Source organism: Protomyctophum bolini (assembly GCF_963924005.1).
Source record: "Protomyctophum bolini genome assembly, chromosome: 2".
NCBI lineage: Eukaryota > Metazoa > Chordata > Actinopteri > Myctophiformes > Myctophidae > Protomyctophum > Protomyctophum bolini.
In genome coordinates this window covers 51,567,308-51,581,095 of record NC_137863.1, presented here as the reverse complement: position 1 = coordinate 51,581,095, position 13,788 = coordinate 51,567,308, and the positions used below count along the sequence as shown (strand labels likewise).

The 13,788-nt window shown below is 43.9% G+C and overlaps 1 protein-coding gene across 1 annotated transcript in view; it reads right to left on the bottom strand.

Annotated features, from left to right (window-relative positions):
• Positions 1 to 10,742, bottom strand: part of LOC308325059 (cadherin-22-like) — a gene marked incomplete at both ends in the record, with an annotated part of 124,648 nt that extends 113,906 nt beyond the window's left edge. Inside the window, one exon of the mRNA XM_080777453.1 lies at positions 10,650 to 10,742. Within this exon, the coding sequence (XP_080633579.1) occupies positions 10,650 to 10,742 (93 nt within the window). The remainder of the gene's footprint in view (positions 1 to 10,649) is intronic.
• Between the last annotated feature and the right edge of the window lie 3,046 nt (positions 10,743 to 13,788).

Sequence of the window (13,788 nt, the reverse complement as noted above, 5' to 3'; positions counted from 1 at the left end):
TGAAGGCCTACTTCAAACCATTCCATATGATTTGGTTGTTAAAATAAAATAAAACTGTTAATATGAATGAACATGTTTTCCGTTCGCATGGGCAGTGCGCATTGGACTGGATATTATGAAACAGTCGTAGCCATGACTTATATTTCTGAAAATGCTACTGCTCCCAAACAATCATTTTGGGCATGAAATGTTGAAGGATAAATGTAGATGTGATAATGATGTGCCGTGTTGGCTATGCCCAATGGGCCTACTGTACATTAGGCCTACTTCAGATTATGGTTCAAATATGATTCCCCCCCTTTTTTTTCTCTCTTTTTTTAATAACATTAACATCGAGGTGTCGTCTCCTCTCCTGAAGTAACGCTGAACGGTCGGACTGCAGATAGGAGAGAGCCGTGCGCCCAGGCGCAACTATAGGCTCCAACTTGGAGACGCATGTCATCTCTTATCCTATATTTCGCCTATAGCCTGCATCGACGTCTGCGTCATGGCTAACAGCCTGAAATGCAGCAAGTCGTGTGTTGTGGTAAAATGGATGCGCTTTATTAAAAATAATGGAGTCGTTGCTAACAGAAAATATTAATTTTCCACAATGATGCCATGCTTAGTCTGCGTACCTGGAGGCTATATACATACACACAGAATCAGTGCCAGACTTGGCACCTACTGTGGTAGTGGTACTGATAAAGTGGAGACGCAACACGTTGACACAACCAACAAGCTACTAGCTACTGTGTCCCGCAGCTAACAGCGTAAGGACAACAACAGGGGCAACACGTGGATCTGTTTCCGCATGTCCTCGCACCGCCCACGCACCGCCCAGATTCCGCAAAGCATTGTGGTCAATTGATGCGACAAACGACAAGACAGATGAAACCATAAAACATTGATAAGACGCTTGTCTGATAGATGTGACTGGCGCCTCAGACTGATAGTTGTGCCTGCTGGCTATGTGGTCCTCACGCCTCCCCAGCAGGAATGCCATGCAAGCGGCAGACAAAAAGAATCACCAGGGGTGTAATTAGAAACGCCCAGCCTGCTGTGGAGCACATCACCAACATGCATTCTGTAACAATGCAGAGAATTACAAATGTACGCATGAATGCTGCCAGCGCACAGTTGCCACGCCCATAGTCGAAAAACGTACAACGAACGCCCACAAGATCGGCACGCGCGCGACTGGGACTCATACGCGTGTCTGGGTCTCTGTCGGCTTCAATACTCCATCTTTTCACATCACGTCAAATATAAGCCAACTGAATCATACATGCCGTCCAGTCTCATCATGAGCTCATCGAGTCTCATGACCGAGACGCCAACGAGGAGAGACAAGGGTTCGGCGAACATTCCCAAATTGAAAATACGGCAGTCAGCTGTGGTTTGACATGCATTCATTATCCATTAGGAAAATGTCACACTAATGTCACACTCAGGACATTGGCTGACAGTGGTGGAGTTGCTTTAGCAGACAGTTTGAGGGTCCAATGGAGTTAAGAGGTTTTGTCCAAAGCGCTTTTTGAACCACTCCTATACAGAGCTTTGTGTGTCTCTGGCTGTTTTACTATCCGATCCGATCCACTTTATTTATAAAGCACATTTTACAACTCAGAGGTTTACAAAGTGCCGTACAGAAGAACAAAACTAAATGCACTGTAGCTAAACACAGAGAACAACAGCAAACATACGAAGAAATACAAAACAGATACCAAACAAAACACAAAACATGGACCATGGAAACTCAACCTGGGTTAAAAGCCAAGGTGTAGAGGTGGGTCTTTAGGTGGGATTTAAAGGTCTCAATGGAGGGGGCCAGTTTGACATTGGGGGGGGGAATTAAAAGATTTCAGTGCACTGATTTCAGTACACATGTCGCGACCTGCGGTCGCGACATGTGTAGGCACAATGCAAGGAATAAATGCATTCGCCATGTATCCGAAGGAAGTCTGATCCAATCACTTTTAGATTTCTCCAGTTTAATCCTGAGTTTAAGTTTTTTAGTGTTCAAGATCTAATTTTAGGCATGTTTAAGCCTCGAGGAAAATCCGTGTTGAGGTTCTTAATCCACTGTTTTTCATTAAAACGTCTTTGTCCTACTGTCCAGTTAGGATTGTGTTGAAGTCCAGCGCATTTTAGAGCTCCAATGCCGTGCGCCATAAAATGTTGCACCAATCTTGTGGTTGTCTTTTTGGCATTGTTAATATTGTATCTGTGTCGTCCCAGCCTAGTACCTATTGTTTTACCTGTCTCTCCGACATATTGTAAACCACATTTTTCACATGTGATTAAATAAATGCAGTTGCTGGTTCTGGCTGTTATTTGTTGTTTAATCTCCAAGACGCGTTTTGTGGTTCTATTTTTTACTAATTGTTTGGGTTTGAAGTATTCTGGTCCCTGGCGTGCTGGTGTGTTGATTTCTTTTAGCTTGCTGTGTACTAGATAATCTTTAAGGTTTTTATTTTTTCTGTAGGCCGATATAATTTTATAATCTTTTAGAAGATCGTCTGTTCGGTTCTCAAAATTCCTTTTTATTCTGTTGTTGGCTAGTGTGCTCTGTGTTGAATAACTGGTTATCAGGGCCAATTTGGGGCCTGTATCTCGCACTTTTATTTCTAAGAAGGTTTTTTGGGCTTTCCGGAGGAAGGTCCTAGTGTATCCTCTTAGTCTGAGGGCATTAAATAGAGTTTTACAAGCTATTTTGAAATCACTTCTTTGCGTGCAAATCCTATGGAATCTTAGTAGTTGTGATTTGACTATTCCTGTGTAGGAGTGTGTCGGGTGGAATGACGTTTTGTGTAATAGGGCGTGAGTGTCTGTTTCTTTAAAGAATACTTTTAAGTCTAGTTTCCCATTTGTGTTAAAGTTTGGGCCCTTGAAGATTGTTACATCAAGAAAGTCAATCCTTTCTGTGTGTGTCACATATTTTATCGTTATGGATCTATGATGGCTATTTAAAACATCAATAAATTCCTGGAATTCTTCTTGGCTATGTTCCCATATTCCAAATATATCATCTAGAAATCTATAGTAATGTGTCGGTTTAAGTCTGCATTTTTCTAGTGCGGTCTGTTCCCATATGCTCATGTAAATGTTTGCATAAGATGGTGCAAATCTCTTTCCCATGGCCGTGCCTTTGATTTGTAAATAGAATTTGTTGTTAAAGGAAAAATCATTCTGGGTTAGATTTAAGTCTAGTAATTGGAGTATTTCCTCCTCTGGTCGACTTGTGTCTGGGTATTTACTAAAGACTTCCCTGACTGCTTGTAGTCCTGATTCTGTTTCAATGTTTGTGTAGAGGCTGTCTATATCTATTGAAAATAGAAGGGCCTCCTTTCCTACTTTATTAGCTTTAATTTTGTCCACAAAATCGTAAGTGTCTTTTATAAAACTGGGGTGTTTTATCGACAGTGGGTTCAGGAAATATTCAATAAACTCTGCTGTCTGATACGTCTCGCTGCCACAGTCCGACACAATTGGTCTCCCGGGTGGAATTTCATATGGTATTGTCCATGAATCCGGGCTTTTGTGTATTTTTGGTAAAAGATAAAATATCCTAGCCCGTGGGCTATCCTGTCCTATTAAGTATTGATGTTGTTTGGCGTTTATGTGCCTTTTGTCCTTAAGACTGTTTATGATGGCTATGGCCTTCGTAGCTGTCTGCATGTAAATGGGTTGGTCTAATTGCCTATAATGGTCCTGATTGTTGAGCTGTCTCTCACCTTCTAAAAGGTATTGGTGTCTATCCATAATTACTATGCAGGAGCCTTTGTCTGCTGGTTTGATAATGATTTGTTTGTTGTTGATTAGTTCCCTAAGTGCCCTGGTTTGTTCTATTGTGAGATTATCTTTTTCCTTAATGTGTCCTGGTATGCGTGTTACCGTATTCATGTCCTTCTGCATCAGTCGTTTAAGACTGCTTGGGATCATTTGGGGGCTATGATGGAAAAGGCTCTATCCCCTATCTATTTGGTGTCTGTCCACAAGCTTTGTCCTAGACCAGTGTTGTTTTTGGCAGCAAGTTTTAAATTAGTTTTAGTCACATTTTAGTCACCTGGAATTTCTTAGTGTTAGTGTAGTTTTAGTCGACTAAATGTCATAAGATTTTAGTCGACTGTACATTTGATTTTGTCGACTAAAATGTGCTTTGGCGGGCCTTGATGCCGTTGTAATGACTGATTTTACACTTTAAAATAGCCGATCTACAAGCTCACAACGTGTCGCACTGCAACGGGTTGTGAGCTTGTAGATCAGCTATTTTCAGCATCCAACCAAGTGTAAAATTACTTATACTGGATCTCTTGCCCACTATAGTCCCTTCCTAACATTTTGGTCTAGTTTTTATTTGTTGACGAAATTGTCAGTATATTTAGTCTTAGTTTTAGTCATCATAGCTTAGTTTTCATTTAGTTTCCATTTAGTCTTTGTCAGTGAAAAATTTTGTCTTAGTTTTAGTCGACAAAAACAACACTGTCCTACACAAACATTGAATTCCAATTGACAATGAATGGACAATTTTACATCATAGTGTCTGAGCAGATAGACGATGAGGACGTACGATGATAAGAGCGCCCCTCACTTCACACTGGTGTGATTTTTAAACTGATAAAGAAAATGTATTCATTGTAGGGCCGGGACTTTAACGCGTTAATCAAGATTAATTAACTACAGAAAAATTAATCGCGATTAACTACAGATAAATTACCTTTTTGTTTCCCCCATAATAAAGTAGTTTTTATTTGTTTTCTCATGCCCAGCCATGTAAAGCACATTTGAGTATTCACACTGAAGACACTTTATATAGGCACTTGCTGCCTATACAGTATATATATATCATCTGCCTATATATCACTGTTGGGATAAAACGCATTTTTCTTGTTGTGTGCACTGGAAATATTAAAAAGTCCCCCCCATTCTGTGTTGCCTATAGAACTGAAGGTCTGAAAAAAAAACAGTAACATTATGAAGTACATTTTTGTGACAGATTTTTTTTTCATACCTCCAGTTCAGTCAGACAACTCAAGGAGGATGTAATATATATATTTATTGAATATAGGATAATCAATGCAATATATTTATTATGGTTTGGCGATGTATTGGATCTGCTTTTTAGGTACTCAGGTCAAGCGCATCAGTCCCGACCATAGGGACTCTGAATCCCCCGTACCTAAACAGTAGATCCAAAACGACAGGTGGAAGCTGGAGTGGAGGTGGGTGAGCACTTTGTATACAGCAGCGCACAGTATACAACTAGAACTGCACTCTATCATCCCCCAGATGTAGATTGTATCCCCTATAAGCACAGCTGTGTGGCCCCAACGCGAGGAGGGGACCTCAATGGGCTGTTTCATTATTTTTCGAATTAAGTTGCCTCCAGTTGTCACAGGAGGCAACTTCATCCAGACCATAGACACTGTGTTCAAGACGTGCACACCAATATGATCCTTGTTGTGGGTCGTTCCGTGGTGGAACCTTCCAAAGTAGTACACCATGTGCCCCACTGGCACTGCAGGACAGTAAATCTGTCCTGTTTTCGGATGCACCAGCGGTATTTTCAGGGACACCGCCCAGCACAACATCCTCTCTCTTCCTCTTCCTTGTCCGTGTGTCTCTGTCTCTTACCCGTATAATTCCTCCTCTTCTCAGTCTCTCTCAATCACATTTTAAATGTTCGTTGTCACATTATATAGGCTGACCAGGGTTCTTATCCGATGTGACTCATAACACATACTGTAACACTGACATGCATTTAAAACAATGCCAATTTGCACAGTAGGCCTACTGTAAATATTCCATGAAGCCAAATTATATCAGAATAACACATTGAGCTTCTAATGTTCTGCTTTGACACAAATTACGGTATTCACACCAAGTCACAGTAATAACCATAAACCACTAAATTTAACCAACACAAAGCAATTTTACCTACTCGTTTTTCGACATAACATTGAAATTAGCTACAGCTACAAACCTTCATATCATTTATTATTTGGCACTTGGTGGTGCCAAAGTGGATGGGACTGACACCTCAGAGGAGACAATAGTACTACTACCTGGTTGTGCATCTCTCTGTTCCTGCCTCAGCGAACTGTTATCTGCCCTTAGCTGCGCTACCAGGTCCCTGAGCTCTGAGCCTCCGTAGCCATGACGGGAACAGAACATTTTCTAAACGTACGACCAATTGTAGTAGTACCCAAACCCCCGCAGTGGAAACCAGGGAGCCAATTCAGGTGACCAATGGTCGCTCTCACGTCGTCCCACCACCACCACACTGCTGCTTTGCTTCACACTGGAAAATAACAAATCCACCCAAAATGCCATTGTATTAGGGCATCGGCTGGGAATGCCCATATATGGACATCCCTGATGTCATCAATATTAAGCCCATATATGGGAATATACCGGTATGACCACATCGTGACAGTCTCATGATAACCAGTGTGGTTGCCGCGACACGAGTCACACTTGCAAAATGAACCAAGTCGGTACAACACATGGATCTTCATCTGCGGAGCTGACTATCATCACCTGGATACAGTATTATGAAGATCACAACACTGACCTCATCAAACCCTGGATAGCCATACATGGTCTGACATACTAGATCTGAATATATGGAGCGGCCATCAACTCTACATCTGACCTCACTGAGACCAGATTAATAGTTTAACTCCTGCATTTAACACCTTGAATGCGGCAGAATTCTTCAAAAATTATGGCGCTATAGTGTCAAGCAGGTTGGGCAGATGTTACTCTGAAAAGCCCCGCCTTCCATTACCCCCCCCCCCCCCCCAACACCGGGAGGCATAATATTCCGCACTGTCTCATCTGACCTCTCTCTAGAAGCGTTAATATTCCAAACAAGATGATTGGTTAAGTCAGAAATGAGCACAGAACACATTGCTCTTTTGATCAAAACCAGGGAGATTTAGATATCATCATCATCATACTATAATTAACCAAATGTCTGAATGTGTGTCAGAAACACTGCCGTAGCTCCTCACCGCCTGCACCAATCACTCCTTTTCACACAGGCATTGACCATAATAATATGGAGGTCTTAACGAAGCCCTTTTTTCAATTCAACAAATTATAAATTAATAATGAATTTATTAGTGAATAAAAAATGCGAAAACGCACCCATGGCGCAGTACCCCCACCGGCCACAACGAGTAAGGGCTAGTAGAGTAAAGAAACAGTTTAGTCAGGCCATAAATATGAAATAAGGAAGTGAACAGCAGTGCGCATCCGCTAAACATGTCTATGAGTGCTGAAGAAGGCATAGCCAAGCAAAAAAAAAAAAAAGGACCTAAGGACGTCTCCGGACATCTCCATACGTCATTAGCACCCCACGGTTTTTATTGAGAGGACGTCTGGAAACGTCCTTAGCACAAGAGGTGTTAAAAAAGGTTGCAGACCGCTGGTATATTGGCTTTCCTTTGGGATTATTTTCATAGACCTGGTTGCTTATTTCTCTGACACAATCTGGCAAAGTGCTGACGTTCATCTATCCACAATCAGAGAACCCAGTCATTTTTTTTTAATCTAAATCTTATGAACCCCTGTAATTTTCATCAATTGTGTGTATGTATTTCTTTATTTTACAATGGGCTTGTTGGCCTTTTTCTTTTCTTGAATTGTTGTCATCGCTGCCAGTTCCCACCTGATGTTGTGTGGGAGTCCTGAATGCTCCAGGCCGTTCTGAATCACTGCTAGCTTGCACAATGTCTTCAGACTAGGTCTTAAGTGTAAGATCTGTAAATAACAACAGATGGGTTGTGTCTTGTATCCAAAGATGATGACTTGATCTCCCACCTTAGAACAGTAGATATTACAATGCCAATATGGTCCTACTCCCTTGGGCTCAACCTTTTTCCATGTGAAGGTCTTTGGATTGACTTTCCACAGATCATTGAAGGACAGATTCAGAGCAGAGTTGTAGCCGCCAAATATGTACAGCTCTCCTTCGTAGGCAAAGGCTGCATGACGCACGCGTGCTTCTGGGAGAAGCTGTGCAGAAGGCGTGCTCAGCCAGAGTTCGGTATCTGTGTCAAACACTCTGACGCTGTTCAAGTAAGTTCCACCCCCAAATACAAAGATCTTTGTCCCGATGATTGTGGCAGAGTGGCGCTCTGAAGCAGGCGGCAGAATGCCTCTGGTTTTAATTAAAGACCAGAGCATTATGGTGGTGTCCAACTTGTAGAGGTCATTAGTTGCTCCAGTCTTGACGCGTCCTCCATGTATATACATGACCTTCCCAGAGACACATGCTGAGTGGTTCTGCCTCGCCTCTGGAATAGACCCAGACATCCTGGGCTTGAACCAACTCAGATTGTCAACATCAAATGCATAAATAAGGTTGTCCTGGTAGTCCCCAACGACGGTAAACCATTTGACTTCCTCCTCCGTTATCCTACAATTCACTATCCCCCCCCAGATGTAGATTGTATCACCTATAAGCACAGCTGTGTGGCCCCAACGCGAGGAGGGGACCTCAATAGGCCTTCCAGTTGTCACTGGAGGCAACTTCATCCAGACCATAGACACCGTGTTCAAGACGTCCGCACCAATATGATCCTTGTTGGGGATCGTTCCGTGGTGGAAACTTTCAAAGTAGTACACCATGTGCCCCACTGGCACTGCAGGACAGTAAATCTTTCCTGTTTTCGGATGCACCAGCTGTCCTTTCAGGGACACCGCCCAGCACAACATCCTCTCTCTTCCTCTTCCTTGTCCGTGTGTCTCTGTCTCTTACCCGTATAATTCCTCCTCTTCTCAGTCTCTCTTAATCAATCTCAATTTTAAATGTTCGTTGTCACATTATATAGGCTGACCAGGGTTCTTATCCGATGTCACTCAAAACACATACTGTACCACTGACATGCATTTAAAACAATGCCAATTTGCACAGTAGGCCTACTGTAAATATTCCATGAAGCCAAATTATATCAGAACTAGAACTGCACTCTGCCGAGTGCATACTTGCTTGTTGCACACTAGTAGGCCATAAATGGCTCTCTCAATCTAGTAGGCCATAAATGCCATACTTTGCGCCCTATGCACCGTCCCAGCCTTTCCGATGCGTCCCAGCAATGACTAATGACTAGACATACGTATACATATACATTATACTAAATAGAGTATGTAGTTGTAATTTGATTAGCAGTATACTGTGGTTACTTGGTGCCAAAAAGTGACAGCCGTCTTTTTCAACCGTTTTTATGTATGCAAGTCTGTGCCTGGTTTGCTGGGACCAGATACCACATTACGTCATCGTTGAGAGCTGGGACCAGAGTACATGGTGTGTATATGTATGACTAGCTCTCAGTGATGACGTAAGATAAATGGTCATCTGTGTAATCTGGTCCCACCAGATACCACATTACGTCATCGTTGAGAGCTGGGACCAGAGTACATGGTGTGTATATGTATGACTAGCTCTCAGTGATGACGTAAGAGATATGGTCATCTGTGTAGTCTGGTCCCAGCAGACCAGGCACAGATTTACAAATTACAAATCACATTACAACTACATACAGAGTATGTAGTTGTAATTTGATTAGCAGTATACTGTGGTTACTTGGTTCCAAAAAGTGACAGCCAAGTTTTTTTCAACCGTTTTTATGTATGCAAGTCTGTGCCTGGTTTGCTGGGACCAGATACCACATTACGTCATCGTTGAGAGCTGGGACCAGAGTACATGGTGTGTATATGTATGTGATGACGTAATGTGGTTGAAAAAAAAACTGGCTGTCACTTTGAAGAGACCAAGCGAAATTATTACTTGCGCGCTCTGCTTGCGCAAGTAATAAAGCAGCAGCAAGCAAGCAAGCAGGAGGATGAATGCAAAACCTTCGGTTAAAGTAGCCGGTATGAGATTGGGTGAGCGTGTGATTGGCTGAGTGAATCATGTGGATGAGAGCCTGATCCTGCGGTGGCCCAATTAACGGCCGGCGCGCTGACTGAGGTTCCCTGACTGAACTTGCTCTGCGCATGTCTACGACAGGCGCAAATGCTCATTTCTAGGCAACACAGAATGGGGGGGGACTTTCTTATTGTATCCACACAACAACTCTAAGGTATATTAATGACAGTAAAATGTTGAAAATGAGTGGAATCCCGTAGTCACTATTCACTGGGATACCAAAAACATTTGAATAAAAAAGGTTTCTCACTGTTCTCGGGTTAAATATTGATATGCGATTAAAATGTGATTAATCAAGATTAATTAACTACAAAGCCTCTGATTAATTAGATTAATTTTTTTATCGAGTCCCAGCTCTAATTAATTGTTTAAACCACTGAAAAGACCGGACGAACATGTATACAGTATGTCTTCGGCACGGAAGCGTTGCATTTGACAGAACGTCAATTCAATCAATGTGTTAAGTACAGTACTTAAAGAACCACCATTCTTCTGTGTGTTAGAATTTGATCTCAGGTCAGAATGGGTTAAAGAACCACCATTCTTCTGTGTGTTAGAATCTGATCTCAGGTCAGAATGGGTTAAAGAACCACCATTCTTCTGTGTGTTAGAATCTGATCTCAGGTCAGAATGGGTTAAAGAACCACCATTCTTCTGTGTGTTAGAATCTGATCTCAGGTCAGAATGGGTTAAGTGAATGCACTTAACCAGCACAGAAAACATGCCTTACCTTTCCTACGTAGAGGGTCTCCGTTCCGGTGTACTCCTCCACAACAAAGAACTGGTTCCACACCCATCCTCTCTTCACTCGTTCATGGGACATGGAGCCCTGTTCCAGGCTACTCCCTCCTGGGGCTGAAGCACTAGTCCTTGACGCCTCACACCAGCAAAAAGTACAACTAAGGAGAGCAAGCGCTGCAAACACTGTCCAAGCTCTTACTGTCCAGCACAGAGACATTTTAAGAGGGGGGGGGGGCTCTACATGTGATGTAGGTGCGAGAGAAACAGGAATAGTCTTTTTTGTATTTGTATGTGCATATACATAAAATCTGCCTGTTATCTATTAAATTGCCACAACTCCAGCTGGGCGGACAGGTCTTGATTCTACGCTAATCCACGAGATTCTGGAACATTCTAAAGTCTCGAGTGGTTCTGGCCATGGGTTTGCTCAAAGGGCAGGTCATGCATGTTCTCCATGAGTCTGTTGGATATAGAATAGTTGTCCTGGTAAAGTCTTCAGTGAGACACAACTAGTCATTAGTCCTTTCACTGCCCTGTTAGAGGCTATAAGGGGATCTGAGGCCGAGACAAAACTATTTTGCATTTGCTTTTTGCAGCAGAAGTTTCTGAAGTTAAGAGACGGGAGATAAAAGTGTGTCCTCAGTGATATGTGGCCACAGGTAATTTCACTGTGTATCACTGATGAATATGGAAATGGGAACGGCATAGAGAAAAACCTCCCTGAGCCAAAATACCAGCCTTCATCCATCCTTGAGTATGTCTATGTGCTGTCAAAAATATGACTTATAATGTACTGATAAAAAAAAGAAAAAAAGAAAAGAAAAAAGGTTTATCCCTCGGGATCATTTGCACGGTTCCATGAGCTCATGAGACGAATGATGACCAAGGTCCTTTCAGTAACTAAAACAGTAAAGCTGTTCCAGGCTTTGGTGTCTCACTAACAATCCCGTTGGCCTCCTGAATTCTTGAGTGGAAAGCAGTTAGTTGATTTTTGTTTTTGCTGACACCGATTGATCTTGGAGAGCTCTACCCCGAGGGCGTTTTCCATCTGTCCATCTGTTCACTGTTGCAGAATCCGCTGGCGTTGCTCTGGCTGTGAGGTCAAGTGAGTCAGTGTGTCCAGACGGTGATTAGAAGGAAGCACACCTGTAAGAGAGGAAAGGAGAAGAGCTGTTACTGGAAAATGTTTACTTCTGATAGAAAACACACCTGAAATTATTACAGTATGTGTGCAATATATACACACGCACACGTGCGCACACACACACACACACACACACACACACACACACACACACACACACACACACACACACCCCCACTTAATTTTACTAGTGAGGTTCAATCACTTTATCAACCTGATATATCTGCAAGCACTTCACAGTGTTGGAATGATGTATTGCAGCTCAACATGTTTTTTATAAACGCACAGATTTCCCCATTATACATCACGCATGCTGCCCATGTCATTTCAGCGCTATAATGTGAACACAGCGAAATTCACTGTGTGATTTATTCAATGTACATCACTGTGGCCATAAACATTGATAAATAACTGTGCACAATGCCTCTCCCCTAACACCATCTGTCCGTTACACACAGCCAGCGCTTTGCTATGCCTCTCTGATGTACAACAACAACAAAAACAAGTTGGGCTTTCTGGTCGGGATTATCTGGATCAAACGGTTCTCGGCCAGCGATTGTTGTGCTCAGCAAGAATGCTAACAATCAACAGTGAGCAGGAGAGCAATGGTGGAGCACAGAAAACAGGACAGGAAACCAGGTGTGTGGAAGTTGGTGGAGAGAGAGAGAGAGACCGATAGAGAGAGAGAAAGAGAGAGAGAGAGAGACAGAGAGAGAGAGAGAGAGAGAGAGAGAGAGAGAGAGAGAGAAAGAGAGAGAGAGAGAGAGAGAGAGAGAGCGTTCTTCATCACACACCAGACCTGTAGCATCTGCAGCAAGGGCAGAATCCGTTTTACCGGCCCGGCAGGCCGGTAAAAAGGGCCGGCCGGCCGGTCCTTAAAAGGGCCGGCCGGTCCTTAAAAGGGCCGGCCGGTCTTAAAAGGGCCGGCCGGTCCTTAAAAGGGCCGGCCGGTCTTAAAAGGGCCGGCCGGTCTTAAAAGGGCCGGCCGGTTGTAAAAAGGGCCGGCCGGTCGTAAAAAGGGCCGGCCGGTCGTAAAAAGGGCCGGCCGGCCGATTTTTTTTTTTTTTTTTTTTTTTTTTTTTTAAGTTAATTTTTTTTTTTTTGTAACTCTGTCATTTCTCAACCGTTTTGGATGGGGGTGGTCTCATTTGAATCGTGCCGCCCCCCCGGGGGCATCCTTGGGGGTCTCAAAGTTGGGGGACCCCCCGGGACCCCCAGGGACCCCCAAATGGTAACTCTGTCATTTCTCTACCGTTTTGGATGGGGGTGGTCTCATTTGAATCGTGCCGCCCCCCCGGGGGCATCCTTGGGGGTCTCAAAGTTGGGGGACCCCCCGGGACCCCCAAATGGTAACTCTGTCATTTCTCTACCGTTTTGGATGGGGGTGGTCTCATTTGAATCGTGCCGCCCCCCCGGGGGCATCCTTGGGGGTCTCAAAGTTGGGGGACCCCCCGGGACCCCCAAATGGTAACTCTGTCATTTCTCAACCGTTTTGGATGGGGGTGGTCTCATTTGAATCGTGTCGCGTCCCCGGGGGAGTCTTTGGGGGTCTCAAGGTTGGGGGGCCCCCAGGGACCCCCAAATGGTAACTGTCATTTCTCTACCGTTTTGGACGGGGGTGGTCTCATTTGAATCGTGTCGCGTCCCCGGGGGAGTCTTTGGGGGTCTCAAGGTTGGGGGGCCCCCAGGGACCCCCAGGGACCCCCAAATGGTAACTCTGTCATTTCTCAACCGTTTTGGATGGGGGTGGTCTCATTTGAATCGTGTCGCGTCCCCGGGGGAGTCTTTGGGAGTCTCAAGGTTGGGGGGCCCCCAGGGACCCCCAGGGACCCCCAAATGGTAACTCTGTCATTTCTCAACCGTTTTGGATGGGGGTGGTCTCATTTGAATCGTGTCGCCCCCCCGGGGGCATCCTTGGGGGTCTCAAAGTTGGGGGACCCCCAGGGACCCCCAAATGGTAACTCTGTCATTTCTCTACCGTTTT